The sequence below is a fragment of the Cetorhinus maximus genome, unplaced genomic scaffold (assembly GCF_964194155.1).
Source record: "Cetorhinus maximus unplaced genomic scaffold, sCetMax3.hap1.1 HAP1_SCAFFOLD_488, whole genome shotgun sequence".
In the NCBI taxonomy this organism is placed as follows: Eukaryota; Metazoa; Chordata; class Chondrichthyes; order Lamniformes; family Cetorhinidae; genus Cetorhinus; species Cetorhinus maximus.
In genome coordinates, this window is record NW_027596430.1 from 82501 (window position 1) to 107251 (window position 24751).

Genomic DNA, 24751 nt, shown 5'->3' on the forward strand with positions numbered 1-24751 from the left:
ATCTAACGCACTGTGACACCCGGTTCCAGAGGAGGAAAGGACAGTGTATCTAACGCACTGAGACACCCGGTCCCAGAGGGGGAAAGGACAGCGTATCTAACGCATTGTGACACCCGGTCCCAGAGGGGGAAAGGACAGTGTATCTAATGCACTGTGACACCCGGACCCAGAGGGGGAAAGGACAGTGTATCTAACGCACTGTGACACCCGGTCCCAGAGGGGGAAAGGACAGCGTATCTAACGCACTGTGTCACCCGGTCCCAGAGGAGGAAAGGACAGTGTATCTAACGCACTGTGACACCCGGTCCCAGAGGGGGAAAGGACAGCGTATCTAACGCACTGTGTCACCCGGTCCCAGAGGGGGAAAGGACAGCGTATCTTGGTGTGGGGCGGCTGGGGGGAGGTTTTACCTGTGATCGGAGGTTTCTTGTACTGGGCACTCTTCAGGTGTTCCTCGACTAATTTGGGGGTAACGCAAATGACATGTTGACCTTTCCAATACTTCACCATGTTTAGCGACTGTAACGTGCTAATGATGTCATTCTGCGTGATGCTGGTCATCTGGCTGCGAAGGAGTAGAGGACGAGAGAGGAGAACGTTAGCGAGAGCAATGCAAGGGGCAAACTCTTTGAGACTGGGGCTATTTGACTGTGGAGAGGTTCGCTGCAGGCTGGAAGCTGCTCTCACACACCATCCCCACGCGTCTCTGCAGCAGGACTCACCAGACGCTGATCTGCAATGGACCTCCGGGCCAAACGCAATGCCCCCTGCCCCCCTCGAGCCCGAGTCAGCAAACCCTTCAGAGGCCTGGCTGACTATAGTTGTGTCTTTTCCATATGTGTGGGCCTCAGTGCCATGCCAGGAGACGCATTCATTTACTGTGCCCACGCTCCTGCTCAATCACAAGTTGTCTTTTTATTTTTGTAATTATAGTATTTTCAAATAAATTTCATTGATACTCTTAACCTGAAGATAGTGGTCAGACTGTGGATCTTTTTGAGCAATTTGTGCACAGCAAGATACCACAAACATCAACACGTGGCTGACCGTGATGATCTAATCTTTAGGAATGTTGGTTCAGGGATAAATACTGCCCAGGACACAGGGTTGACACCTGGGTTACTCTTAAAGGGTCGCACAAGTACAAGTGTATGTCTACTCAAGAGGTGGTGACACCCTGGGTTTAATGTCTGATAGCTCAAAGACAGTGCTGTCCCTCCGACAGTGCGGTGCCCCATCCTCCACGGCCTTCCGATGGCGCGGCACCCGGTGCTGTGCACACTGCACCCTTCTACCTTGTCCCCCACATCCCCTCCACACCCTTTGCCCCCTCCGGCCTGCCCACGCTGCCTCACCTCACCTCGGGTGACTGACCTGAGATCCTTGATGGAGAGCGTCCCCCGGAAGTCGCGCAGTATCTCCAGGAGCACCCAGGACCAGTAGCTGCGGTAGCTCAGCTTGCCGAGATCCGAGAGGGGCTTCTCCGGGGAGCCCACCGTGCTCTCTAGCTTTGACAGCTCGTAGCCTGTGGCGGAGGAAGGAATTGGGGGGGTGGGGGAAGCGAGTGTTGGGGGGGGAATCAGGCCATTGGAGGTGGGCAAGAGGTGTCAGAGGATGAGGAAGAGTGGGGGGGGGAGGAAAAAACACCAGATTCGCGTCACAATCCTGCAGTCGACTGAGGGGGGGAGGGAAATGACGGTGACGGTGGTCAGAACGTCACCACCGAGTAATCCAGAGGCCCACGCACTGGGGAACCCGAGTTCGAATCAATGAATAAGACTGACTAAACCCGGAGTTGAAAGTGAGTATCATTGACGCTGACCACCATGGTCGTCAAAGCCCCACCTGGTTCACTAATGCCCCTTTGAGGGGAGGAAATCTTACCTGTCCTGGCCTGCGCATGACTCCGGGCACCGCAGCCACGGGGGCTGACCCTTCGGCCGCCCCTCTGAAGCGGCCCAAGCGAGGCCGCTCGGTTCGAGGGTGATTGGGGGAACGGGGCACTGACGCTGGCCTTGGCAGGGACAACCCACGGCCCCGTGGAAGAGGAAAGGGAAAGGAGACGAGGTGTATCACCCCCCTGCACCTCCCCGATGCAGAGTGGGTGTGACGGGTGAATACGGGGTGCGGACGTGGAATAAGTCGAGATTCATTGGGGGGAGAAAAAACATGAGGCCATAAGGAACAGGAGCATGATTAGACCATTCGCCCCCTTCCTCCTTGAATATATTCAACGCCCCGGCCTCCACTGCTCTCTGAGGGGGGAGAGAATCCCACAGACTGACCGCCCTCTGAGGGAAGAAATTCCTCCTCATCTCCGTCTTCAACGGGAGACCCCTCATTCTGAAACTGTGCCCCCCCCTCATTCTAGATTCCCACCCCCACGAGGGGGAAACACCCTCTCAGCATCCACCCCTGTCAAGACCCTACCCCCCTCAGAATCTTATCTGTCTCGATAAGATCGCCTCTCATTCTTCTAAACTCCAATGGGTACAGGGCCCAACCTGCTCAACCTCTCCTCACAAGACAAACCCCCTTCGTCCCAGGAATCGGCCGAGTGAACCTTCTCTGAACGGCCTCCAGTGGGGGTCAATCCCTCCTTAAGTAAGGAGGCCAAAACTGTCCACAGTGCTCTTGCTCTCTACAGTTGGAGCAAAACTTCCAGAGTTCTAAGCTAGACATGTAAAATAGTCCGGGCACTGTGACTGTTTACGTAGCAAAACTGAATGGGGTTGGGGGCCGAATGTTGACATGGGAAGACGCTAGTACAAAGCGTAAACCAGAATTATGGCAATAGGGATTGGCGATTTTGCAGAAACTAATGTAGATCGATACTTACTGAACGCGATAAGAAACTTTCCATAGCCTCGCCGTTGATACGGTGGTAGGGTCAAGATGCAGGCCACGTTGTTCCCATCTGGTGACTCCTTCTCCTAGTCGGCACAGGAAAAAGATCGGGCATCAGCTGGCCATTCGGATCTATACCGCGCAGGAACAGGCCATTCGGCCCATCCACTCCCCGACGGCGTTTGTGCTCCACACGGGCTCCCTCCCGCCCGCCCCGCCTCTTCGTTTCATCCGGTGAGCGGAACTTCGAAGATATGTAAGTGAGCCACGTTTGTGTGCCCCCCCCCCCATATGGGATTCCGCGAGTGGGCAGCACCTGCGGGACAAATCCCGAGTGCGCCAACAGCTACGCTAGATTTAAGACACGTAACGCGGCTCACTTAGCCGTGCTCAAAGCGACGCACGTTCATGCCCGTTCTCTGCAAGCGGCGAATTACCCAGGAGCTCGGGGAGCCCATGGTTCCCTGCTGCATTCTCCACGGCAATAGCTCAACCAATCAGAGACGGCTTGCCAACCAGCCAGCACCCCTTTTCTCCTGTCGCCGAAATCAGCGCCATCCTTTGAAATTTGGCATTTTTGCATTTGTCCGCTCGAGTGAAACACTTGTGTTCGGCAATACTAGTCGCATTTGGAGGATAATGAACCATCTTAGGCTCCGTGTTGGAGCGTGTGCAGAGCAGATTTATACATGCCAGAAAAGAGAAGACTGAGGGGAGGTGGGGGGGGGCGGTGACTTGATCAGGCGTCTTTAAGATTATTGAAAACTTCCATTGACGTAGAGATGTTTCCACTCGCAGGTGGGACCAGAACGGTGGGGGGGTGGAATCAGTAGAAGATGGTCACTACTAAATCCATTCGGGGGTTTATAAGAGTTGAATAATCTTGCCACGGGAGACAAGTTGGCAAAGCCTTTCCTTGTTGCGCTCATCAGGCCAAACACAAGAAAGCCAAATTTTGAGAAGTTTACTACAACAATTCCTACTACAGGAGAAAAGGGTGTTGGTTGGTTGGTTGGAAGTTTACTCCGATTGGCCGAGGCGTTGCCATGGAGATTGCAATGGGGAACCATTGGTTCCCCAAGCTCCCAGGTAACTCAAAGAAGGCGCAAGGCTTGAACACGTTCCTCTTGTTTGCAGAGGACGGGTCCCGGCATGTGACTGTATGTCACTTTGAGCACGTATAAATGAGCCACATTACGAGCTAGACTGATTGTTTGACGTTTGGTACTCTTGCGACGGTCTGAGTTATTGCCCATCCCCAATTGGCCCTCAGGAAGGCGGCGGTGAGCCGGCTTCTTGAACCGCCGCAGCCCATGTGGTGTAGGTACACCCACAGCGCTGTTAGGGAGGGACTTCCAGGATCTTGACCCAGCGACAGTGAAGGAACGGCCAATATATTTCCAAGTCAGGATGGTGAGTGGCTCGGAGGGGAACTTCCAGGTGGTGGTGTTCCCCATGTGTCTGCTGCCCTTGTCCTTCTAGATGGTAGAGGTCGTGGGTTTGGGTGGCGCTGTCGAAGGAGCCTTGGTGAATTTTGCCGTGGGAGTGGGGGGGGGCGTGCGGGAGAGAGCTCCAGATTTTCACTAACCATTTGAGTAGAGAAGAGCTCCTGACCTCACTGCTAAAGGGTCTGGCTGTAATTTTAAAGGTTCTGCTCCCTTGGCCCCACCACCGCCACCAACCAGAGGAAACAACGCTCGGCCAGGGTAGATAGAGCCTGGGACTTCCCCCACACGTTGTGGGTTCGGTGGGTGGGCGATTGGCTAACTCTGCGCTAGGCCAGGGGGGTTTGGTGGTGGTGGTGGGGGGAGGCGGGGAGATACGTGCTGGTCTCCGGGTTCTCTCACTCTCCCCCCCACCCCCTCTTACCTTGGAGAAGTAGCCGACAATGTGCGCCCCGTGCCGGTCCACCTCGGTCAGTATGTAGAAGACAAAGGGCTCCACGTCGAAATACAGGGTTTTGTGGTCAAGGAATAACTTGGCCAGCAGGCACAGATTCTGGCAGTAGATCTGTGAGGAAAATGGGGTGGGGGGGGCGGGGGGTGGGGGAAAGAGAGGGGGTAAAAAACACAGACGTGTAATGGCTTTTCTTCTTTGACCCCACTCCGTCACCTCTGGAGTCCCCAGCACCCGCTCGAGGGTCTATCCTCGGCCCCTCTCCTCTCTCAGAAGAAGATCAGAAGAAACAGGAGCAGGAGTGGGCCATTCGGCCCCTCGAGCCTGCTCCTCCCCCACCCCCAATAACCCTTGTCAATCCAAAACCTGTCTCACTCGGCCTTGAGTATATCCAACGCCCCGGCCTCCACTGCTCTCTGAGGGGGGGGTGGGGAGAGAATCCCACAGACTGACCACCCTCTGAGAGAAGAAATTCCTCCTCATCTCCGTCTTCAACGGGAGACCCCTCATTCTGACACTGTGCCCCCCCCCTCGTTCTAGATTCCACCCCCACGAGGGGGGAAACATCCTCTCAGCATCCCCCCCTGTCGAGCCCCTCCCCTCAGAATCTTATCTGTCTCGATAAGATCGCCTCTCATTCTTCTAAACTCCAATGGGTACAGGGCCCAACCTGCTCAACCTCTCCTCACAAGACAAACCCCCTTCGTCCCAGGAATCGGCCGAGTGAACCTTCTCTGAACGGCCTCCAGTGGGGGTAAATCCCTCCTTAAGTAAGGAGACCAAAACTGTCCCCAGTGCTCCAGGTGCGGTCTCACCAACGCCCTGTACAGTCGGAGCGAGACTTCCCGACCTTTATACTCCATCCCCCCTCGCAATAAAGGACAACATTTCACTTGTCTTCCACAATCACTTGCTGCATCCGCACACCAACTTTTTGTGATTCGTGTACTAGGACGCCCGGGTCCCTCCGTGACTTTGCCTTTCCCGTCCACGTGCTGCCCCTCGGAAACACCGCCCGGGAGCACGGTGTTGGTTTCCACATCTGAGAACGCAGAGATCGACCTCACCCGCCAACTCCCTCCATTGGATGGCGCACGGCTCCCGCCTCAGGAACCTCTGCGTCGTCACGTGTCACACGTCACCGAGTCACGACAGCGGCACAGGAGGCAGCTATTCGGCCCATCGGCTCCATGCTAGCTCTCTGGACAGCAATCCAGTCAGTCCCCATTCCACCCTCCCCACCCTGCTCTTCCCGTAGAGCAGATCGCCCTCAAGTGCCCGCACAACTGAAATCATTCATCCTCACCGCTGCCACCATGTCATGGGCAGAGAGTTCTCGGCCTTTACCACTTGCTGCCCCATCCCCACCGCCTAAAACCTTACATCTCTGTACCCACCCATCCCCCCCCACCCAACCCCCAGTAAACCCCACCCCAGTCCATGTACCGTCAGCCAATGGGAACAGCTTTACCCTGCCCACCTTATCCAATCCCGTCACCCTCTTGTCCACCTCTCTCACAGCGTCCCCTCAACCTCCTTCACTCCGAGGAGAACAGCCCCAGCTCCTCCAACCGAACCTTGTAGATAAAACCCACCCCCTCCCTCATCCCCGGGAACCGTTCTGGTAAATCTCCCTCCGCCACCCCTCTCGGGGACTCTCACACCCTCCCTACAGTGTGGCGGCCGGAGCAGGAGGCGGTGCTCGAGCTGGGGCATAACCCGAGTTTGGTCAAGGTTCAGCCTGGACTTCGCTGCTTTGTACTCGATGCCTCTGTGGATGAAGCCCAAGATGCCATATGTTTTGCTAACCGCACTCTCAACGCGTCTGCCTGGTCCCTCTGTCCCTGCACGCTCTTTAGAGTTGAGCCATTAAGTCTATATTGCCTCCCCCCATCACTGTGGGCTTGTGCTCTCCCTGTGAGTGGGAGCGGGAGCCCTTCGCCTGTCCTGCTCTTATACACATTGAAACACCTCGGTATGGTTAATCACGGGGAATCTCTCGCAGCCCGGAGGTGGACCTCGTCGTAAACAATTCCCCACCCCCCTGCACACCCCACTCTCCTCTTCCCGACTCACGCCCCTTACCAGCCCGCGGTGACGGCGCACGCAGTCCATCAGCGCTGGCCCCCCTCACCTTGTGATCCCGCCCGTCCACCTCGTAGACGGAGATGTTGGTCTTGCGGTAGATTTCTTTCCCGGGGGGTTGTCGCCACTGACACTGAGACTGTGGGAGGGAGGGAGAAGCTGTGAGCTTGGGTGGCAAATTCCACTCCCCTGTTACCAAACACCAACCAGGGTTCACACCCCCCCACGCCCCGAGCTCCCTCCAGTAACCGACCCTCCCTCCCCCGAGCTCCCTCCAGTCACCGACCCTCCTCCCCTACCGAGCTCCCTCCAGTCACCGACCCTCCCCACCGAGCTCCCTCCAGTCACCGACCCTCCCCCCCCACCGAGCTCCCTCCAGTCACCGACCCTCCCTCCCCCGAGCTCCCTCCAGTCACCGACCCTCCCACCACACCCCCCCCGAGCTCCCTCCAGTCACCGACCCTCCCTCCCCCGAGCTCCCTCCAGTCACCGACCCTCCCTCCCCCGAGCTCCCTCCAGTCACCGACCCTCCCTCCCCCGATCTCCCTCCAGTCACCGACTCTCCCTCCCCCGACCTCCCTCCAGTCACTGAACCTCCCTCCCCCGAGCTCTCTCCAGTCACTGACCCTCCCCCTCTCCGTGCTCCCTCCAGTCACTGACCCTCCCACCACCCCCCCCCGAGCTCCCTCCAGTCACCGACCCTCCCTCCCCCGAGCTCCCTCCAGTCACCGACCCTCCCTCCCCCGAGCTCCCTCCAGTCACCGACCCTCCCTCCCCCGAGCTCCCTCCAGTCACCGACTCTCCCTCCCCCGACCTCCCTCCAGTCACTGAACCTCCCTCCCCCGAGCTCTCTCCAGTCACTGACCCTCCCCCTCTCCGTGCTCCCTCCAGTCACTGACCCTCCCCCCGACCCTCCCTCCAGTCACCGACCCACCCCGAGCTCCCTCCAGTCACCGACCCTCCCTCCCCCGAGCTCCATCCAGTCACCGACCCTCCCTCCCCCGAGCTCCATCCAGTCACCAATCCCCCCTCCCCGAGCTCCCCCCCAGTCACTGGGGACACAGGGATGCGCTCCTACCAGGTGAAAGCGGTAGGTTTTCTCGAACTTCATGTACTTGAGGCAGTACTCGCACACCCAGAGCTTGGGTTGCTTTCCATAATCCTCTGGGAATGGGGAGAAGTACCAGGCATCGATCTCGTAGTTCCCGATCTGGATCTTATCCACGTACTTGACCTTGGTGATCTGTTTGGGGAGGAACGAGCGGATTAGACGGCAGGAGCAAGTCCTACAGATACACCTGGGGGTGCGGGCGGAGCCCCAGGAGTGTGAAGAGATTCGTTTTGGTGGGAAAAACGTGGAGGAACAATACAAAATAAAGGGGATAATTCTAAAGGTGGGGCTGGAGCAGAAGGAGCTGAGGGTATGTGTGAATAAATCATTGATGGAGGCAGGACTGGTTGAGAGAGCGGTTAATAAAGCAGACAGTACCCTGGGCTTTAGTAATAGGGGCGTAGAGTACAAGAGCAAGGAGGTTATGTTGAACTTGTATAAGACACTAGTTCAGCCTCAGCTGGAGTGTTGTGTCCAGTTCTGGGCTCCGCACTTTAGGAAGGTTGTGAGGGAATTGGAGAGAGAGAGAGAGAGAGAGAGTGCGGGAAAGATTCACGAGAATGGTTCCAGGGATGAGGAACTTCAGTTCCGTGGATCGATTGGAGAAGTTGGGACTGTTCTCCTCGGAGAAGAGAAGGTCGAGAGGGGATTTGATCGAGGTTTTCAAAATCGTGAGGGGATCTGGGGCAGAATGGATCGGGAGAAACTGTTCCCATTGGGGGAAGGATGGAGAAGCAGAGGGACACGGATGGAAGGCGATGGGTAAAAGGAGCAACGGAGACAGGAGGAGAAACTTTTTCACGCAGCGAGGTGTTAGGATCTGGAACGTGCTGCCTGAGAGTGTGGGGGAGGGAGGGTCAATCGAGGGGTTAGGATCTGGAACGCGCTGCCTGAGAGTGTGGGGGAGGGAGGGTCAATCGAGGGGTTAGGATCTGGAACGCGCTGCCTGAGAGTGTGGGGGAGGGAGGGTCAATCGAGGGGGTTAGGATCCGGAATGCGCTGCCTGAGAGTGTGGGGGAGGGAGGGTCAATCGAGGGGTTAGGATCTGGAACACGCTGCCTGAGAATGTGGGGGAGGGAGGGTCAAATTGAGGCGTTCGAGAGAGAATGGGATTGTTATCGGGAAAGGAGGAATGTGCAGGGTTCATGGAAGAGTGGCATGAGGCGAATTGCTCTTGGAGAGGGCCAGCAAGGACACAATAAGCCTAATGGGCTCCTTCTGTGCTGTCATAGACTTGACGATGAATAGACATGTACTGACCGCTTCATGTTCCTTCTCCAGAGCTGCTGTTGTGGGGTCCATCTCTGCGTACGTCTGAAATGGGACAAAGGGAGAGAATGAGAGAGAGATAAATGGACTACATTGACTAGCATTTCCCCCTTTCCCTCATAAGCAGTAATGACTTGGCAGGGTGCGGGGGGGGGGGAGGTTGGTGGGTGGGGGTTGGTCAGCTCACAGGCCACTACCCAATCCCACACCCCATTCCCAGTCAGAGCCCTTCCCGTCACCCCTCCGGCTGGGCACATCTCAGCAAAGCCCGTCGCTCACCAATACCTGCCGCATGGTGATGCCTCCCACAGTTGCACTGCCAACAACCATTCTCCCGGCAGACGATCAAAGACTGGCCAGGCACCCAATTCACCAGCCGCCTCCTGTTTCACATACGCCCAGATAACCACTCCACCCCATCCCCCTGAGCCTACCTTATGCAAGGCAGCCCACTCAGTGGGGTGAGCATCTAACCCAGGGTTTTATTCTTTCACGGGATGTGGGCATCGCTGGCTAGGCCAGCACTTGATGCCCATCCCTAATTGCCCCTTGAGAAGGTGGTGGGTGAGCCGCCTTCACGAGCCGCTGCAGTCCATGTGGTGTAGGTACACCCACAGCGCTATTAGGGAGGGAGTTCCAGGATTTGGGCCCAGTGACAGTGAAGGAACGGCCGATATATTCCCAAGTCGGGATGGTGAGGGGCTCGGAGGGGAACTTCCAGGTGGTGGTGTTCCCCATGTGTCTGCTGCCCTTGTCCTTCTAGGTGGTAGAGGTCGTGGGTTTGGGCGGCGCTGTCGAAGGAGCCTTGGCAAGTTGCTGCAGTGCATCTTGTAGACGGTACACACACTGCTGCCACTGTGCGTCGGTGGCGGAGGGAGTTTGACCCAGCGACAGCGAAGGAGCGGCAGTGAAGTAGAACAGACGCAGGAGCTCAAATAGTGTAGGAAGTGTCGCATCCCCAGCTGGAGGGCGGGGCAAAGAAATAGGAGCAGGAAGAGCTGGTGTGAAGCACCAAGGCCAGCATGATGGGCTGAATGGCCAGATTCTGTGCTGCAAACCCAAAGCGGTGGGGATGGGGCGCAGGGTTGGTGGAATGAGGGTTTGCTTGCCATTCCCGGACGCCCTTACCTTCTGAATGTGGTTGATCTCATCGTGCTTCCGTTTCTGGTTCCGGGTAATCTTGCGCTCGGGCTGCTCAGAGAGCTCGCTCATGTACTGGTCGCTGGTTTTCTGCACCGCCTCCTTCAGCGTCTTGGTGAGGGCCAGGCGGTTCTTGTCCACCCATTCGTCCAGCCGCCGGTTGACTGCGAGGGAGAAGGAGTGAATCGGGGAGGAGGGAGCCGTTCAGAGTCACTCTTGTCAAAGGGATCCAAGCCAGTTGGTGAAGCCAAAAGCAATACATAGACCTTTTCTTTACCGAGAGCTTTTATTAACTTGTGAGGTCCCACAGCCCTCCTGCTACTCAACCCAGTGTCCCAGCAGTCCCCTATTTATACGTGCTCAATGACCACAATGTAAGAAATAGGCCTCGACAACGGAACTGGACACGATGTTAACAACTACCTCCTTCCCTCCCTCCCTCCCTCCTGCCGCCATGAGATTATGGATGTGGAAAAATGTGGAGCAAGAAAGACCCAGGTCCCAATGCGGGCCGAGTGCTAAGCAAGCCGATCGCACCACAGGAGGCCGCGCAGCCGTGGAACACTCCTCAGCAAAGGAGTGAGAACAGAAATAGTGAAAGGGCGGATGGAGGGATTAAAGACCCTCGCGAATGGGGTAGAGGAGGAGGGTTCCCAAGCCAGCCACACTACTCACAGCCCACATAATGCACATAAAATTCTTCACGGCCTTCTTGCTCATTCAGTCGAGACTGGATCACCTCTGCCGAATCTGCAAGAGATCAAAAGTCATGAGGTCAGCAGAGGAAGGGAGAGTATCAAGCGTTGTGTCAAACGGGCAGTGCAGCTCTTAGACGTACAGAGACGGTCAGGTTTTCCAGGACCTGGTCTTTCAGGCTCTCCCCATATCCCTGCATCAATCCCCAAACTAATCCCACTGCCCCGCTCTCTCCCCATGGCCCTGTATCAATCCCCAAACTAATCCCACTGCCCTGCTCTCTCTCCATAGCCCTGTATCATTCCCAAACTAATCGCACTGCTCCGCTCTCTCCCCATAGCCCTGTATCAATCCCCAAACTAATCCAACTGCCCCACTCTTTCCCCATAACCCTGTATCAATCCCTAAACTAATCCCACAACACTGCTTTCTCCCCATAGCCCTGTATCAATCCCCAAACTAAACACACTGTCCCGCTCTCTAGTGGCTGGTGTGTGGGGGCAAGTCATGTGATGAAACCTCCTGGAGAAGATCAAACTGCTGTTGGCAACCTTAGCAGTCATTTACAGCACAGAAGGAGGCATTGTGGCCCAGTGATTCCATGCTGGCTCTCCATGGACCAAGCCAGTCAGTCCCATCCTCCCCCCTGCTCTTCGCCTCTAGCTGTGTAAATTTACTTCCTTCAAGTCCCAATCCAATTCAAATCCTTCTGACAGCCTCTGCTTCCAGTGCCCTCAAAGCAGCAGGGATAGGCGGCTATGTGTGAAAACAAAACACTGCAGATGCTGGAGATCTGAAATAAAACAAAATGGAAAGTGCTGGCAAAAAAAGGTCTGGCAGTGACTGCGGAGGGAGACATTTCTCCGGGATGCGCCGCCGCTGTCAGCAAGACCTTACTCATCACAGCGAGCAATGCCAGGGGAGGTCGACGAAAACCTTTCGGAGGCAAAACGGGGCGTACCCTGGTGAGGATGGATTTGGGGGAAAGAGGAATGGGGGGGGGGGGAAGGGTGTCTTTGTGGGAGTGCTTACGCCAGCTGTTGTCAGCTCTCCTGCACAGGTAAGTCTCCCCAATCTCCACGGTCACCTCTTGCTCCCTGCTGGTGGTATTGTTGTTGCTGGAGGTGTTGCTGCAGTGCCGGCTGGCGCCGCTGGGAGGGGATGGCGCCGGAGGCTCTAAGCCGTGGCGGCGCTGCTGCTGAGCATGCGGCGGCGACTCGTCCACTCCGGGCTCCCGCTTCACCTCCACCAGCACCGCCGTTCCCCCTCCTCCTCCTCCGCCCGCTGTCGGCCTCCCGCTCTCCTCCGCCTCCATCTCCTCCGTCTTGATGCCGCCGATCACCGTCTGCGTCTGGGCCGCCGCCACCGTCGCCATGATCGACCTCGCCGTCGCCCCTCCCCCATCCACTAGGACGGCAGTGCGCCTGCGCCTATCTATCCAGCCGCCTTCTCCCCACGGTGAGGGCGTACTGACGTCACGCCTCATTGATATGCAGACTACAAGACCGACGTCGGATCTTATTGATATTCATATTCCCGCCCACTCTCACCTATTGCTCGCTCCTGTTTGAAACCACGCCCCCTTCTACCCACTCCGCCCCATTTACATCACATCTAATTGTCACGCCTTGACGAGCCTTCCAGAAGGCCCGCCCTTTTTGACGTCACATCTTATTGATATGCAGACTGACGCCAGCCGATTGGCCGGGGCTTCCCACCAACCACGCCTCCTCCTCTCCGCCATGGCGCGCGTTACAGCTGACGCTCCTGCGGGCTCGCTCCCGACCAGGCGATCGGTCGACGTTCCCTTTCAGTCCCGCCCTGGCTTTGCCGCTCCGCCCTCTGACGTCCCACCTTGCGGATGCGATTCACGCTCGCCCCGCCGCAGGCGATTGGCCGAGCTTTGGCTTCGACCAGCCCCGCCCCGTTCAGGCTTCAACCAGCCCCGCCCCGTTTCGGCTTCAACCGCACGTCAAGGGTGGTGAAGAGGCTCGGCGATTGGCCGCTCCTCCTTGACCTGAAGCCCCGCCCCCCCAACCCTCGACACGGACACGCGCCGCCCTCCCGACCTCATTTGATATTCATGTTCGGCCGCAGGCCATTGGTGGAACCTCCACGGAAGCCCCGCCCCCACGCACGGCGTGTCTCCACCCCCCCCCCCCCCCCCACCAACAATCGGGTGATGTCAGGACGCCGGCCTCACGTCGGGAGAGGGTTGTTCTTGGGGGGGTGTGAGGGGGAAGGACCAAAACAAAATGGCGGCCTTGAGCAAGGGCAGCTGTTGACTCCTGCTGTTTATCCCCAATATCCCAAAGCAGAAGGGCTGTCAGGGCCCTGTGGGCGTAGCATGGGAGGAATGAGGCCAGGGGGGGATTGGCTTTGCTGGAAAAGTCATCTTTAAGGGAGTTTAACCCTTTGCAACCTTTTATTTATCCATCATTTTTGGGGGTTGGTGTTGGGGTTGGGGGTGAGGGTGGGGGGTGGTGTGGGGTTGAGGGGGGGGGGGTTGGCTGGGGTTGAGGGGGGGGGGGGGTTGGCTGGGGTGTGTTGGTTGGGCTTGTATTTGTGTGGGACCTGCAGATAAAGTCACCCTTAGCAGAGTTTGACCCTTCGCAATCTTTTATTTCTGCAAATTTTTGAGGAGTGGGGTTGGGTGCAGTTGGTTGGTTGACAGATTTTTGGGGTCGGGTTGTGGAAAGCGTCGCGTTCAGGAGCGTTTTACCCTTTGCCCTCTTCGTATATCCTTTGGCGAACTGGGACGGGGTGGTTCGCTGAGCTCCCGCGGTCCCTGCAGGTGGATTGGCTTGGGTTTTGGAAAGCGTCACCTTCGGGAGAGATTTACTCTTTGCATTCTCTATTTATTCTTTGGAGACTTTGGCGGGGGGGGTGGGGTTGGTTCGCTGGGCTCACCAGCCTTGGGCAGGATTGGATTGGGTTGGGTTGCAGAACAAGTCACCCTCAGAGCTTTACCCTTCACCATCTTTATTTTTCTTTTGGTGAATTTGGCAGTGGGGTTGGTTGTTGCTCGTGGTTAGCTGGGCTACCCACTTTTGGGGGAGGGGGAGTTGAGTTGGAGCTTGGGGGGGAGGGGGAGGAGGAGGTGGTGGTGGAGCTGGAGTTGGAAAAATGATGATGTTGAGCAAGGGGGCAGGAGGAGGAGGAGGAGGGTGGGCGCGCTGGGTTCGGAGCTCCCTGGCCCCCCTCCTTGAGGCCTCTCGCACCGCCCGGTGGCAGTCCACGTCGGCCAGTGACCAACAGCACCACCACTATCAGCATCACCACGAGGTGACCAAGGAGAGGTCCAAGGCGGTCAGCTCCTTCTACAACCAGTCGCTGATCGACAGTGCGGCTGAGAAGGTAAAACGTCGCGGGGGTTGGGGGGTGGTGGGGGCGGGGAGGAAGGGTTCAATGTCTCACCTGACAGACGGCACCTCCAGCAGTGCGGCACCCCCTCAGTGCCGCGCCAAGTGCTGGTCTAGATCTTCAAGTTCACATTCTGGATGGGGGCCGCGGAGGTGGGGTTGAACTCTCCTCGTGTCAGAGGTCAGAGTGCGAAGTGAACACCAGGCTGGCTGTGTTCGGTGGTGGGTATGGAGATGGCGAATGGTGGAGGGCTGTTTGACTGCAGGAGCTGCTGCAGTCACTGGAATCGGAAGCAGAGCCTTTGGCAGGCTTCTTATCCTTGACCCCCGATCCATTGGGAGATGAGGCAGCTGGTGGCCCACAGCCCCTGCATATCTGGCCACTTGAGGGCCCCCTCTCATTTCCACTTCTCCAGCAGTGTGGCCTTGCCTCCAATGCCCAGCACGCGCGCGCTATTGCACCTTCCCTCTCCCCTCCACTTCAGGGAGGATGCGACGGCATTAAAGAGGGTGCAGGAAAGGTTCACAAGAATGGTGCCAGGGACGAGGAACTTCAGTTCCGTGGATCGATTGGAGAAGTTGGGGCTGTTCCCCTCGGAGAAGAGAAGGCCAAGAGGAGATTTGTTCGAGGTGTTCAAAATCGTGAAGGGTCTGGGACAGAGTGGATCGGGAGAAAGTGTTCCCGTTGGGGGAAGGATCGAGAAACAGAGGGAGAAAGATTGAAGGCGATGGGTAAAAGGAACGAGGGAGACACGAGGAGAAACTTTTTAACACAGCAAGGGGCTAGGATCTGGAATGCGCTGCCTGAGAGTGTGTGGGAGGGAGGTCAAATCGAGGTGTTCGAGAGGGAATGGGATTGTTATCGGGAAAGGAAGAACATACAGGGTTAGCAGGTGAGATAGTTGGCGAGTCTCATACTGTGACCCCCCAGTCCCAGAGGGGGAAAGGACAGTGTATCTAACGCACTGTGACACCCGGTCCCAGAGGGGGAAAGGACAGTGTATCTAACGCACTGTGACACCCAGTCACAGAGGGGGGAAAGGACAGCGTATCTAACGCACTGTGACACCCGGTCCCAGAGGGGGAAAGGACAGTGTATCTAACGCACTGTGACACCCGGTCCCAGAGGGGGAAAGGACAGTGTATCTAACGCACTGTGACACCCGGTCCCAGAGGGGGAAAGGACAGTGTATCTAACGCACGGTGACACCCGGTCCCAGAGGGGGAAAGGACAGTGTATCTAACGCACTGTGACACCCGGTCCCAGAGGGGGAAAGGACAGTGTATCTAACGCACTGTGACACCCGGTCCCAGAGGGGGAAAGGACAGTGTATCTAACGCACTGTGACACCCGGTCCCAGAGGGGGAAAGGACAGTGTATCTAACGCACTGTGACACCCGGTCCCAGAGGGGGAAAGGACAGTGTATCTAACGCACTGTGACACCCGGTCCCAGAGGGGGAAAGGACAGTGTATCTAACGCACTGTGACACCCGGTCCCAGAGGGGGAAAGGACAGTGTATCTAACGCACTGTGACACCCGGTCCCAGAGGGGGAAAGGACAGTGTATCTAACGCACTGTGACACCCGGTCCCAGAGGCCTTCTCCCAAAGCCATCATCCATGTTTTTTGACTGACATGCCCCCAGGCGAAGCAGCTGATGTCAGGGAGTGGGAAGAGGCCCTATGTTAATTCTGTGGTCGGCTTGCAGACTTGAGTGTGAGATGCTGCACCCCAGCTCGAAGGAAAGGTCTTGGTGCCAGAGGGTGTGGATAGCACAGATCCAACGGAGCGAGGATTCGATTTAGAAAGGACATTTCTCTGTGCTCTCCCCAGTAGTGAAAGGGGTAGAAATCGAGTTTATCCTAACTAAGCTTCTGGGTTCTAGTCCCGAATCGAAGCTGACGCTCCAAGTAGCGTAACTGAGGGAGCGTCGGAGGGTCAGTACTAAGGGAGAGCCGCACTGTCAGAGGGTCAGTGCTGAGGGAGCGTCGCACTGTCGGACGGTCAGTGCTGAGGGAGAGCCGCACTGTCGGAGGGTCAGTGCTGAGGGAGAGCCGCACTGTCGGAGGGTCAGTGCTGAGGGAGCGCCGCACTGTCGGAGGGTCAGCGCTGAGGGAGCGCCGCACTGTCGGAGTGTCAGTACTGAGGGAGCGCCGCACTGTCGGAGGGTCAGTACTGAGGGAGCTCCGCACTGTCGGAGGGTCAGTACTGAGGGCGTGCCGCACTGTGGGAGGGTCAGTGCTGAGGGAGCGCCACACTGTCGGAGGGTCAGTGCTGAGGGAGCGCCGCACTGTCGGAGGGACAGCGCTGAGGGAGCGCCGCACTGTCGGAGGGTCAGCACTGAGGGAGCGCCGCACTGTCGGAGGGTCAGCACTGAGGGAGCGCCGCACTGTCGGAGGGTCAGCACTGAGGGAGCGCCGCACTGTCGGAGGGTCAGCGCTGAGGGAGCGCCGCACTGTCGGAGGGTCAGCGCTGAGGGAGTGCCGCACTGTCGGAGGGTCAGTGCTGAGGGAGAGCCGCACTGTCGGAGGTTCGGTGTTGAGGGAGCACCACACGTTTGGGGGCGGGATATTGAATAGCAATGGATTTGAAATAACCGGTTGCTTGTTCTATCTCTCCAGGCCTCAGTCCGTCTCACTCCTACGACAATGCTGTACGTAGGAAAATCCCCAGATGGATCCCATTTGCTGGTTAGTGGAGATGTGTATGTCTGCCTGCATTTTTACTGGTGTGTGTGGATATATCCTTGTGTGAATCTGTCTGTGGGTGCACTGCCTGTCTCTGCATGCTTATCTTAAAGTGTACAGGCAGTTAGGCGAGAGAGTGGGATTGACTTTGTGGGATAATAAAGGGTGTGGAGAGTGAGGGGGAGAGCGGGATTAGACAGGGTGGGATATTAAAGAGTGCGGGGAGTGAGGGCGCGAGTGGGATTAGTCTGGGTGGAATATTAAAGGGTGTGGGGAGTGAGGGGGAGAGTGGGATTAGACTGGGTGGGTTATTAAAGGGTGTGGGGAGTGAGGGTGAGAGTGGGATTAGACTGGGTGGGATATTAAAGGGTGTGGGGAGTGAGGGGGAGAGCGGGATTAGACTGGGTGGGATATTAATGGGTGTGGGGAGTGAGAGGGAGAGCGGGATTAGACTGGGTGGGATATTAATGTGTATGGTGAGTGAGGGGGAGAGCGGGATTAGACTGGGTGGGATATTAAAGGGTGTGGGGAGTGGAACTAGTTTGGGTGGGATATTATAGGGTGTGTGGATGAGGGGCGGAGTGCCAGTATACTGGGTGGGATATTAAAGTGTGTGGGGAGTGAAGGGGAGAGTGTGATTAGACTGGGTGGGATATTAAAGTGTGTGGGGAGTGAGGGGGAGAGCGGGATTAGACTGGGTGGGATATTAAAGGGTGTGGGGAGTGGAACTAGTTTGGGTGGGATATTATAGGGTGTGTGGATGAGGGGCGGAGTGCCAGTATACTGGGTGGGATATTAAAGTGTGTGGGGAGTGAAGGGGAGAGTGTGATTAGACTGGGTGGGATATTAAAGTGTGTGGGGAGTGAAGGGGAGAGTGGGATTAGACTGGGTGGGATATTAAAGGGTGTGGGGAGTGGAACTAGTTTGGGTGGGATATTATAGGGTGGGTGGATGAGGGGCGGAGTGCCAGTAGACTGGGTGGGATATTAAAGGGTACGGGGAGTGTGGGGGAGAGCGGGATTAGAAAGGGTGGGGAGAAAGTGGGATTAGATTGGGTGGGAGTAGTGAGATGGAGAGTGGAATTAGACTGGGATATGAAAGGCGATTAGAGTGGGTGGGATATTAAAGGGTGTGGGGAGTGAGGGAGAGAGTGGGATTAGACTGGATGGGATAGTAAAGGGTGTGGGGAGTGAGGGGGAGACTGGGATTAAACTAGGTTGGATATTAAAGGGTGTGGGGAGTGAGGGGGGAGAGTGTGATTAGACTGGGTGGGATATTAAAGGGTGTGGGTAGTGAGGGGGAGAGTGGGATTAGACTGGGTGGGATATTAAAGGGTGTGGGGAGTGAGGGGGAGAGTGGGATTAGACTGGGTGGGATAATAAAGGGTGTGGGGAGTGAGGGGGAGAGTGAAACTAGTTTGGGTGGGATATTATAGGGTGTGTCGGTGAGGGGCGGAGTGCCAGTAGACTGGGTGGGATATTAAATGGTACGGGGAGTGTGGGGAGAGCAGGATTAGAAAGGGTGGGGAGAAAGTGGGATTAGATTGGGTGGGAGTACTGAGATGGAGAGTGGAATTAGACTGAGATATGAAAGGGGATTAGACTGGGTGGTATATTAAAGGGTGAGGGGGAGAGTGTGATTAGACTTGGTGGGATATTAACAGGTGTGGGGAGTGAGGGGGAGAGTGAAACTAGTTTGGGTGGGATATTATAGAGTGTGTGGATGAGGGGGAGAGTGGGATTAGACCGGGTGGGATATTAAAGGGTGTGGAGAGTGAGGGGGAGAGCAGGATTAGTCTGGGTGGGGTATTAAAGGGTGCGGGGAGCGAGGGGGAGAGTGAGATTAGATTGGGTGGGATATTAAACGATGTGGAGAGTGGGATTAGACTGGGTGGGATATTAGAGAATACGAGGAGTGAGGGGGAGAGTGGGATTAGACTGGGTGGGATATTGGAGAATACGAGGAGTGAGGGAGAGAGTGGGATTAGACTGGGTGGGATATTAGAGAATACGAGGAGTGAGGGGGAGAGTGGGATTAGACTGGGTGGGATATTAGAGAATACGAGGAGTGAGAGGTAGAGCGCGATTAGACTGGGTGGGATATTAACAGGTGTGGGGAGTTTTCTGATTAGGGTGGGATATTAAATGATGTGGGTAGTGGGGGTGAGAGTGAGATTAGACTGGGTGGGATATTAAAGGGTGCGGGGAGTGAGGGGGAGTGCGGGATTAGACTGGGTGGGATATAAATGGGTACGTGGAGTGAGAGGGAGAGCGGGATTAGACAGGGTGGGATATTAATGTGTATGGGGAGTGAGGGGGAGAGAGGGATTAGACTGGGTGGGATATTAAAGGGTGTGGGGAGTGGAACTAGTTTGGGTGGGATATTATAGGGAGTGTGGATGAGGAGCCCAGTAGACTGGGTGGGATATTAAAGGGTGTGGGGAGTGAGGGGGAGAGCGGGATTAGAAAGGGTGGGGAGAAAGTGGGATTAGATTGGGTGAGAGTAGTGAGATGGAGAGTGGAATCAGACTAGGATATGAAAGGGGATTAGAGTGGGTGGGATATTAAAGGGTGAGGGGGAGACTGGGATTAAACTGGGTGGGATATTAAAGGGTGTGGGGAGTGAGAGGGATAGTGGGATTAGACTGGGTGGGATATTAAAGGGTGTGGAGAGTGAGGGGGAGAGCAGGATTAGTCTGGGTGGGATATTAAAGTTTGCGGGGAGTGAGGGGGAGAGTGGGATTAGACTGGGTGGGATATTGAAGTGTGCGGGGAGTGAGGGGGAGAGAGGGATTAGACTGGGTGGGATATTAAAGGGTGCGGGGAGTGAAACTAGTTTGGGTGGGATATTATAGGGTGTGTGGATGAGGGGTGGAGTGCCAGTATACTGGGTGTGATATTAAAGGGTGTGGGGAGTGAGGGGGAGAGTGAAACTAGTTTGGGTGGGATATTACAGGGTGCGTGGATGAGGGGCGGAGTGCCTGTAGACAGGGGGGGATATTAAAGAGTACGGGGAGTGTGGGGGAGAGCGGGATTAGAAAGGGTGGGGGGAAAGTGGGATTAGATTGGGTGGGAGTAGTGAGATGGAGAGTGGAATTAGACTGGGATATGAAAGGGGATTAGAGTGGGTGGGATATTAAAGGGTGAGGGGGGGACTGGGTTTAGACTGGGTGGGATATTAAAGGGTGTGGAGAGTAAGGGGGAGAGCAGGATTAGTCTGGGTGGGATATTAAAGGGTGCGGGGAGCGAGGGGGAGAGTGAGATTAGATTGGGTGGGATATTAAAGAGTGTGGGGAGTGAGGGAGAGTGTGGGATTGACTGGGTGGGGTATTAAAGTGTGTGGGGAGTGAGGGGGTGTGTGGGATTGACTGGGTGGGATATTAAAGGGTGTGGGGAGTGAGGGGGTGTGTGGGATTGACTGGGTGGGATATTAAAGGGTGTGGGGAGTGAGGGGGAGAGTGGGATTAGACTGGGTGGGATATTAAAGGGTGTGGGGCGTGAGGGGGAGAGAGAAACTAGTTTGGATGGGATATTATAGTGTGTGGGGATGAGGGGCGGAATGAGATTAGACCGGGTGGGATATTAAAGGGTGTGGGGAGTGAGCGGGAGAGTGAGATTAGATTGGGTGGGATATTAAAGTTTGTGGGGAGTGAGGGGGTGTGTGGGATTAGTCTGGCTGGGATATTAAAGGGTGTGGAGAGTGAGTGGGAGAGCAGGATCAGACTGGGTGGAATATTAAAGGGTGTGGGGAGTGATGGGGAGAGTGGGATTAGACTGGGTGGAATATTAAAGGGTGCGGGTGAGGGGGAGAGTGAGATTAGATTGGGTAGGATATTAAAGGATATGGGGAGTGAGGAGGAGAGTTGAAGTAGACTGGGTGGGATATTAACGGGTGTAGGGAGAGTGGGATTAGACTGGGTGGGATATTAAAGGGTGTGGGGAGTAAGGGGGAGAGTGGAATTAGACTGGGTGGGATATTAAAGGGTGTGGGGAGTGAGGGGGAGAGTAGGATTAGACTGGGTGGGATATTAATGGGTGCTGGGAGTGAGGGGGAGAGTGGGATTAGACTGGGTGGGATATTAAAGGGTGTGGGGAGTGAGGGGGAGAGTGGGATTAGACTGGGTGGGATATTAAAGGGTGTGGGGCGTGAGGGGGAGAGAGAAACTAGTTTGGATGGGATATTATAGTGTGTGGGGATGAGGGGCGGAATGAGATTAGACCGGGTGGGATATTAAAGGGTGTGGGGAGTGAGCGGGAGAGTGAGATTAGATTGGGTGGGATATTAAAGTTTGTGGGGAGTGAGGGGGTGTGTGGGATTAGTCTGGCTGGGATATTAAAGGGTGTGGAGAGTGAGTGGGAGAGCAGGATTAGACTGGGTGGGATATTAAAGGGTGTGGGGAGTGATGGGGAGAGTGGGATTAGACTGGGTGGAATATTAAAGGGTGCGGGTGAGGGGGAGAGTGAGATTAGATTGGGTAGGATATTAAAGGATATGGGGAGTGAGGAGGAGAGTTGAAGTAGACTGGGTGGGATATTAACGGGTGTAGGGAGAGTGGGATTAGACTGGGTGGGATATTAAAGGGTGTGGGGAGTAAGGGGGAGAGTGGAATTAGACTGGGTGGGATATTAAAGGGTGTGGGGAGTGAGGGGGAGAGTAGGATTAGACTGGGTGGGATATTAATGGGTGCTGGGAGTGAGGGGGAGAGTGGGATTAGACTGGGTGGGATATTAAAGGGTGTGGGGAGTGAGGGGGAGAGTGGGATTAGGCTGGGTGGGATATTAAAGGGTGTGGGGAGTGAGGGGGAGAGTAGGATTAGACTGGGTGGGATATTAAAGGGTGTGGGGAGTGAGGATGAGCGTAGGATTAGACTGGGTGGGATATTAAAGGGTGTGGGGAGTGAGGAGGAGTGTGGGATTGACTGGGTGGGATATTGAAGGGTGTGGGGAGTGAGGAGGAGTGTGGGATTGACTGGGTGGGATATTGAAGGGTGCGGGGAGTGGGGGAGAGTGGGATTAGATTGGGTGGGATATTAAAGGGTGCGGGGAGTGAGGGAGTGGGATTAGACTGGGAGGGATACTAACGGATGTGGGGAGAGTGGGATTAAACTGGGTGGGATATTAACGGATGCGGGGAGAGTGGGATTAGACTGGGTGGGATATTAACGGATGCGGGGAGAGTGGGAATAGACTGGGTGGGATATTAACGGATGTGGGGAGAGTGGGATTAGACTGGGTGGGATATTAACCGATGTGGGGAGAGTGGGAATAGACTGGGTGGGATATTAACGGATGCGGGGAGAGTAGGAATAGACTGGGTGGGATATTAACGGATGTGGGGAGAGTGGGATTAGACTGGGTGGGATATTAACGGATGCGGGGAGAGTGGGATTAGACTGGGTGGGATATTAACGGATGTGTGGAGAGTGGGATTAGACTGGGTGGGATATTAACGGATGTGGGGAGAGTGGGATTAGACTGGGTTGGATATTAAAGGACGCGGGGAGAGTGGGATTAGACTGGGTGGGATATTAACGGATGTGGGGAGAGTGGGATTAGACTGGGTGGGATATTAAAGGACGCGGGGAGAGTGGGATTAGACTGGGTGCTCTGTCCTGCTGTTAGATCTGTCCGTAATCCTCTTCCTGTACTCTCTCTGTGTAGAAGAGTGCCCGCTACCTTCTCAAGGAGTTACCTGTCCGTATCGCACATCGGATAAAGAGCATCCGGAACCTTCCTTTCATCTTGGGCTGTAACCCGACCATTCTGCAGGTGGTGAGTGTGACTGATCAGCCTCGGAGCCCCTGAGCGGGCAGCCTCAGCAGATCATTCCCATTCTTCCAGGGTTTCGATGGGGGCAAGGGTTAAACCTGTCCCGCGCTCCGGACCTCCCACGACGCTTTATCCGCGGTGCTGTACTCCTGAAGTGTTGTCCCTGTTGTCGTGTCGGAGGCCCGGCAGCCGATGGGTGCACAGCAAGCTCCCACCAGCAGCAGCGTGATGATCAGCTGTGTTTTTGTTGTGTGATGCTGACTGAGAGATAAATAATTGTCCCAGGGCAGCGACAGAAACCCCTCACCTGACCCCCCACTGTTGTCTGAAAAGTCGCCATGCAAACTTTTACCCCAAATTGAGAGGATGGACCGAGTACTCGGTTTACTGTCGCAACCAATATAGTGCACTGCTGGCAGAGCGGCTCTCCCACGGCGCTGACCCTCCGAAAGTGCGGCTCTCCCACGGCGCTGACCCTCCGACAGTGCGGCTCTCCCTCAGCACTGACCCTCCCACAGTGTGGCGCTCCCTCAGTACTGACCCTCCCACTCTGCGGCGCTCCCTCAGCACTGACCCTCCGACAGTGCGGCGCTCCCTCAGTACTGACCCTCCGACAGTGCGGCGCTCCCTCAGTACTGACCCTCCGACAGTGCGGTGCTCCCTCAGTACTGACCGTCCGACAGTGCGGCGCTCTCTCCGCACTGACCCTCCGACAGTGCGGCGCTCCCTCGGCACTGACCCTCCGACAGTGCGGCTCTCCCTCAGTACTGACCCTCCGACAGTGCGTCGCTCTCTCAGCACTGACCCTCCGACAGTGCGGCGCTCGCTCAGTACTGATACTCCGACAGTGCGGCGCTGCCTCAGTACTGACCCTCCGACAGTGCGGCGCTCTCTCAGCACTGACCCTCCGACAGTGCGGCGCTCACTCAGTACTGACACTCCGACAGTGCGGCTCTCCCTCAGCACTGACCCTCCGCCAGTGCGGCGCTCTCTCAGCACTGACCCTTCAACAGTGCGGCGCTCTCTCAGCACTGACCCTTCGACAGTGCGGCGCTCCCTCAGCACTGACCCTCCGACAGTGCGGCGCTCACTCAGTACTGACCCTTCGACAGTGCGGCTCTCCCTCAACACTGACCCTCCGACAGTGCGGCTCTCCCTCAACACTGACCCTCCGACAGTGTGGCTCTCCCTCAACACTGACCCTCCGACAGTGCGGCTCTCCCTCAACACTGACCCTCCGACAGTGCGGCTCTCCCTCAACACTGACCCTCCGACAGTGCGGCTCTCCCTCAACACTGACCCTCCGACAGTGTGGCTCTCCCTCAACACTGACCCTCCGACAGTGCGGCGCTCCCTCAGCACTGCATCTCTGACAGTGCTGCGCCGTCTCGGGTCCCAGTCCCCCCTCTAGTGTAAGGGTAACACCGGCCATCACGCTGATATCCCTATCAGTCCGCGTCAGGGGAAGCCTCTCCCCTTCCCTGTATTAATTTGTTTGTCTTTTGTCTCCCCTGCAGCACGAGTTATACATTCGAGCCTTCCAGAAGCTTAGTGAGTTTCCTCCGGTGAGTAAAGCCCTCGCTATTCAGTGGCACTGGTGCGCGGCCTGGTTTCCCCCCTCCCTGCCCGGGGCATGGATCGTTTGCGGCTCCATTTTTAGCCCACCCTCCCGTGGCATTGCTCCTGGTGCGAGGAGCTCGCTCCTCCGCGCTAGCGGCATTTTCTGCTCGGTATCTCGGCGTGACGGGCTTCACCGCATTCGAGATGCACCCGGGGACACACCCGTGGCGGAGCCTCTGCTTGCCCAAAGAGGAGCACCGCCCCACCCCCGCCAGACATGCACCTGAAATGTCCACTCACTCGCACCACCAGACGGGCTGCAGCAACT

General features: G+C 56.4%; 2 protein-coding genes across 2 annotated transcripts in view; one reads left to right on the top strand and one right to left on the bottom strand.

The window, feature by feature from the left end:
* kat8 (K(lysine) acetyltransferase 8) overlaps positions 1-12501 on the bottom strand; it is a 15096-nt gene extending 2595 nt beyond the window's left edge. Inside the window, exons 1-10 of the mRNA XM_078535484.1 lie at positions 12077-12501; positions 11024-11098; positions 10337-10512; positions 9200-9253; positions 7907-8071; positions 6878-6967; positions 4717-4857; positions 2840-2933; positions 1375-1525; positions 411-565 (exon numbers count right to left, since the gene is read on the bottom strand). Of these exons, the coding sequence (XP_078391610.1) occupies positions 411-565; positions 1375-1525; positions 2840-2933; positions 4717-4857; positions 6878-6967; positions 7907-8071; positions 9200-9253; positions 10337-10512; positions 11024-11098; positions 12077-12419 (1444 nt within the window). The 5' untranslated portion in view covers positions 12420-12501. The remainder of the gene's footprint in view (positions 1-410; positions 566-1374; positions 1526-2839; positions 2934-4716; positions 4858-6877; positions 6968-7906; positions 8072-9199; positions 9254-10336; positions 10513-11023; positions 11099-12076) is intronic.
* A 1639-nt stretch (positions 12502-14140) lies between these two features.
* LOC144673846 (histone-lysine N-methyltransferase SETD1A-like) overlaps positions 14141-24751 on the top strand; it is a 43502-nt gene continuing 32891 nt past the window's right edge. Inside the window, exons 1-4 of the mRNA XM_078535488.1 lie at positions 14141-14401; positions 17030-17098; positions 22756-22866; positions 24381-24593. Of these exons, the coding sequence (XP_078391614.1) occupies positions 14171-14401; positions 17030-17098; positions 22756-22866; positions 24381-24593 (624 nt within the window). The 5' untranslated portion in view covers positions 14141-14170. The remainder of the gene's footprint in view (positions 14402-17029; positions 17099-22755; positions 22867-24380; positions 24594-24751) is intronic.